This window comes from Nicotiana tomentosiformis, chromosome 12 (genome assembly GCF_000390325.3).
Source record: "Nicotiana tomentosiformis chromosome 12, ASM39032v3, whole genome shotgun sequence".
Lineage (NCBI taxonomy): Eukaryota > Viridiplantae > Streptophyta > Magnoliopsida > Solanales > Solanaceae > Nicotiana > Nicotiana tomentosiformis.
Genome location: NC_090823.1, coordinates 98545247 through 98550399, shown reverse-complemented (window position 1 = coordinate 98550399; position 5153 = coordinate 98545247). Strand labels below are relative to the sequence as shown.

Sequence of the window (5153 nt, the reverse complement as noted above, 5' to 3'; positions counted from 1 at the left end):
CAAATCTCATATGCCACAGTTTATTTCATCATCACTAACAGTAGTAACTTGATGCACTTTTAGACTGGTTTCTCCAAGTTTTCTTGTAGACTTGTTTAATAGCAGGTATAAGCCTTCACTCTCCTTACCAATTTCCTTCACCTTGCCACTACAAAGATCTTAAAACACACAAAAGTTTGGATAAAAGATAGCTACAAAGTTTAATTATTTTATTGCCTGTGAGACTGACATAAGTTATACTTGAACTGAGGCGATAGAAATACATTAGCTAGAGTACTGTTATCAGAAATTGTGCTAGAGCCAATGTGTGTTACTTGTGATACATCACCATTTGGCAATTGCACATTTTTTGAATTTGTATTTTTAATAGAAATTCTTTGTTTAGCATACTTATATCAGAACCATATGGTTTGTGGCACCAGTGTCAATAATCCAGTCTCTAAGGATTTTTGACACTAGCATTGCCTTACTGCTGCTAATACCTGGTTCTTTACCTATTATATTGGCTGAGGAAGCAATATGAAAATTTGTACTTTAGTGCTGACTTTGCATTAAGTAGTTGCACAATTTGTTCATATTGAGACTGAATAAAAGCACATGCTCCAGTCTGGGTTATCTGTCTTGGGAGCTGATTCATTTGAACCATTTATGCAGATGTGTCTATATAGTATACTCTGTTGTCTTTATTGTTCCCTTGAATATCAACCTGTGTCAACTGATTACTGGCTTCTTCTGAGAACACATTGTAGGCAGCAGATGAACCACCTTGTCCTCCCTTTCTTTTGAATTTGGATTCTTGAGGATATCCTTTCAGTTTATAACAGTTTTCTCTAGTGTGATTTCTTATCTTGCAGTGATCACAATACAGGTTATTGGTTTTCCTGATCTTCTGACCTTGATATCCTATCTTAGAGTACATAACAGTAGTATTAACAGTAGGCATATCACCTAATAGACCAATTGAGCTGGAGATTTTTCCCATAGCCTTTTGTGACTCATCACTGATTATCATAACATAAGCTTGGTTTACTGAGGGTAGTGGTGTCATTAGAAGTATCTGACTCCTAGCTTGTAGATAGTTATCATTCAACCTCATTAGAAACTGATATAATTTATGTCTTTAAAGATAGGCTACAAACTCCCTTGATTTATCACGTTTGCAGCTTAGTAGTGGCACAAGTGCCTCTAATTCAACCCAAAGCTCTTTCAACTTTGTGAAGTAAGTTTCCACAGATGTTGTTCCTTGAGTTAGTCTTATAATTTCTTGATGTAGGCTAAATGATCTTGATCCATCAACCTTATTGAATCTTTCTTTCAGATCTTCCCAAACATCTTGATCACTATCTGCATACACCATTCCCCTAACAAATTACTAGACACAATGTTCATTATCCAAGATTGGACTATAGCATTACACCTCTCCCACTGGTACCAGAATTCTTCTCTAAAATTTTCTTTCTTCCAAGAGCCATCAACAAATCCCAACTTGTTTCTTCCTAGCAGGGCTATTCTCATGTATTTGCTCCATAAAAAATAATTCTTAGAGCCAGTTAATTGTAAGGAGATGAGAGAAATGCCACTTATATCAGTCGAGTGTAGATATAGAGGATGATTATGATCCATGACTAGTATGGCCCCGGGTGCATATTGAGTTCCATTTGCATCAACTTGAATAACAGATGGTGAAGTACCAGTCGTAGTTCCTAGATTCTCAGAATTGTTGATTGTCATATCTTCAGACGATTGCAATTAACCAACAAAGCTTGTTTCAATACAGATTACCAAAATACATATTCTCAAACTTCTTCAAGATTCGAAGAAAGATTTTGTTGACAGATATTGACAAGAACAAGAACTTTTGATTCGCTAAAGTGATTGAATTTTACGGCTCTGATACCATGAAAAAATTCAAATGTACATCATAAGAACAATGTGATTAGAAGCAATTAACAAGAAGAAATGAAGATCACAAATAGAAGAATTCATTAATTTGAGGAGAAGAAGAAGAAGAAGAAGAGAGTATGAAGAGCAGAGAAGAGAATGAACTAAGAGAAGAATTTTTCTTCATTGATCATTTCTGTAAGCATCTACAAGTTTATATAGAGCAGATTATCTCATGTTTCTCTAAGAATAAAATCTCCATAAGTCATAACCATATAAATGACTCGTAACTAACTTAACTAACTTTTAACCGACTGTAACTAACTTCTTGAACCTATGAGGCTATGAGTTGAGCTCCTAGACTAATTGTTTTCCTTTCCATTCTTGTTATTATATTCAATACCCCTTTTTTTTAAAATTAAGTCTCCATTTGACGATAAAATGACTTTCAAATAATTACAAGGAAGAAAAATGACGTTTTTGTATAGCCTACAGGTACTGCTATGCATTTCTATTTAAATATTAAGCAATTTTATTTAATTTGAAAAGAAAAATATCTCTTTTTTATAATTTTGATTTTCCGAATTAACCAAAACTTAATATTAATTACATAACTACTGAGCTTGCATCTAGTGGTAATTCATTAATCTAGTTTAGTTAGTTATTAACTTAAAAGACAAAGGAATACTTTTACTTATGCCTCCTCCACCCGGTAAGATAGATAGTCTTTCTACTACATGATTCTTATCGGAACTCTGGTATTTACATTATTAAAATAATTTAACTTTAGCAATTAATAATTAAACTGAAAATACATACTATCACTTAAGAGGAAATGAAAACAACCGCATGAAAATTAAATATTTTGTATTTATTAGTTTGATATAAATATATTAGATATGGGTAAGTTTCTACAGCATTACCACTTACACTTCATGTGACTCAACCTCGAGCCTAATGATTGTGGTAATTGTGTAATTTGTGTGCCACCACTAAAGCACACCTTACTAGTCGACAAAGAATTACATGATGCTTCCCAAAATCTTGAGACATAACTCAGATAGCCCTGCTGATCAAGCAACCAGATGCTGCATTCGAGCAAAATTAAAAGACTCTTTACTCCATTAGAGAGAATAACATGTGGTTTCTACAAACGAAATCTTGTAGTCAAAGATCACAATATCCAACGATGATTGAGTTATGAGTGCTGTTCAATCAACATCTATATATATATAAAGTTTTTGGACAGTACTCCAATTAGAACAGCACCTTAAATCATTAGTTAGGTCTGAGTACTGAAACACTGCATGCATGATTTTCATAATGCAAATCTTTGTTTGTATTTTTATCCGAAAATCATGTGAGAACCTGTTTACACAAAGATTTATATGGATTTTGTTCTGTTCTTGTGTCTAATCCTTGCTTTGGACCAGATTAGCAAGAAATATAGTTTCGAGTTTTCTAGACATGTGGAACTGCACCTGCCGCTTTGCATACGCCAAAATTGTATGTAATGGAAATTCGAAGCACATCTCATAGGTAGAAACGTCTTTTACCATGAACAATTTAATTTAAAGTGCTGAATTTGACGAATAAGAAAATTAAAGAAAGGAGAGGGAGAGAGAAGAGAGTGCTGTGAACCAATCATAATTGAGATGAAAGATTCAACCAAAAGTTGAGTAGGGAGGCTATAAGTAAATAATAGATCGAGCTAGCTGAGGAATGTTAAAGAAAATAAAAGAGAGGGCATCTTCGCACATGGTCGTGGTCAGGTAGGGAGGACCCCAAAAACAAATTTAAACATTCCTTAATTAAACAAATGCGGAACATTTTTCGTTGTGTTGTTTTTATATGAAACTGAAAATGTAATAGTAGTCTTTTAAAGGGGTACTGGAGCATCTTCGTACATGCCCAACTACCGCTGTAGTAGTGTAGAATAAAAGAGCAGTTTATATTGATCGAATTTCATCTTCTTTAAAACTTTCTTTAAAGGACAATAAAAACCAAAAAAAAAAAAAAACAATTAAAAGAAGGTGTTTCACTGTTAGTCACAACTCTATATAAGAGTTTTTTGTTAGCTTCAATATTAAATTGTTCGGAATTTGGAAAGCATTTGGGTAAACACAATGTTTTTACGAGCTTCATTTAATTCCTAAATTTGTAGGATAGCAATGTTGCTGCAAGGACTTTGCTACTTTAATTCTCTAAAGGATCATAACTGGTTTTTGTTGAATATAAAAGAGTACCAAAGATTTCCAATTTGGTTCTTGAATGAGTCAATGGATTTTAAAATTTTGTTTATATTATTTTGGTTAGGGGTGTACATAGGTTGGGTTGGTTTGGATTTTTTAATTACCAAACCAAACCAACTATATCGGGTTATTAAATCTAAAGACCAATCCAATAAAAGTCGGGTTTTTTAATCTCGGTTTTTCTCAAGTTTTCGTGTTTTTTTTCATAAAATCTTCATAGCACAAAATATAGAATTTGTGCTCCAAATATTTCTTTAATCCTAGTAAGATAGAACTATATAAGGTGTTTTTCAATAAAATAACATAAATATGAGATGAGTCATGACGTTGTACTAAAATATTCAACAATAAAGATAATAAAATCACATAAAATAAGTATTATTAATAAGTCATAATAAAAATAAACATAATTTAAAATTACTAATAAGTTGTTAAAATAAGTACGACTAATAAGTACTATTATTTAATGACTAAACACTAAAAGAAAAATAAGTTATGCATTTTATCTAAACCACAAAAAAACTAAAAAAAATAGATATCCAACACTATTTTCATTCATAGTACAATTGAATTGAATGTCTTTTATTAGCATTAGTATTGATTTTATATTGGTTTAGGATTTATTTGAGTTACTAACATTTATGAACTATAAAACTTATTGGAGCATCCAAAAATTATAAGTCCAAGCTTGAAATAATACGTTAAAAGATAAAACTATGAAAAAACTTAAGAAATATTTATAAACTACACTACAATAAATATTTTTATGTATTAAATATATTTAAAACTTCTATACATATAATGTCGGGTTGGTTTGGTTTCGGTTTGACTTTGTTTAGTTAAAACAAAACCAAACCAAATATGGTCGGATTCTTTTTTCAACACCAAACCAAATCAAACCAAACCATAGTCGGGTTTTTTTTCTCGGTTTGACTCGGATTATCGGGTTGGTGCGGTTTGTCGGTTTTATTTGTACACCCCTAATTTTGGTATGTGAATTTGTTTTCAACATACTAGTGT

The 5153-nt window shown here is 31.9% G+C and overlaps 1 protein-coding gene across 1 annotated transcript; it reads right to left on the bottom strand.

Annotated features, from left to right (window-relative positions):
- Window positions 1–1120: 1120 nt before the first annotated feature.
- LOC138903101 (uncharacterized) lies at window positions 1121–1731 on the bottom strand. The gene is made up of 2 exons (XM_070191015.1): window positions 1433–1731; window positions 1121–1361 (listed from the first exon to the last, which is right to left on the bottom strand). The coding sequence occupies exons 1-2, from the start codon at window positions 1729–1731 to the stop codon at window positions 1121–1123; spliced, it is 540 nt and encodes a 179-aa protein (XP_070047116.1).
- Between the last annotated feature and the right edge of the window lie 3422 nt (window positions 1732–5153).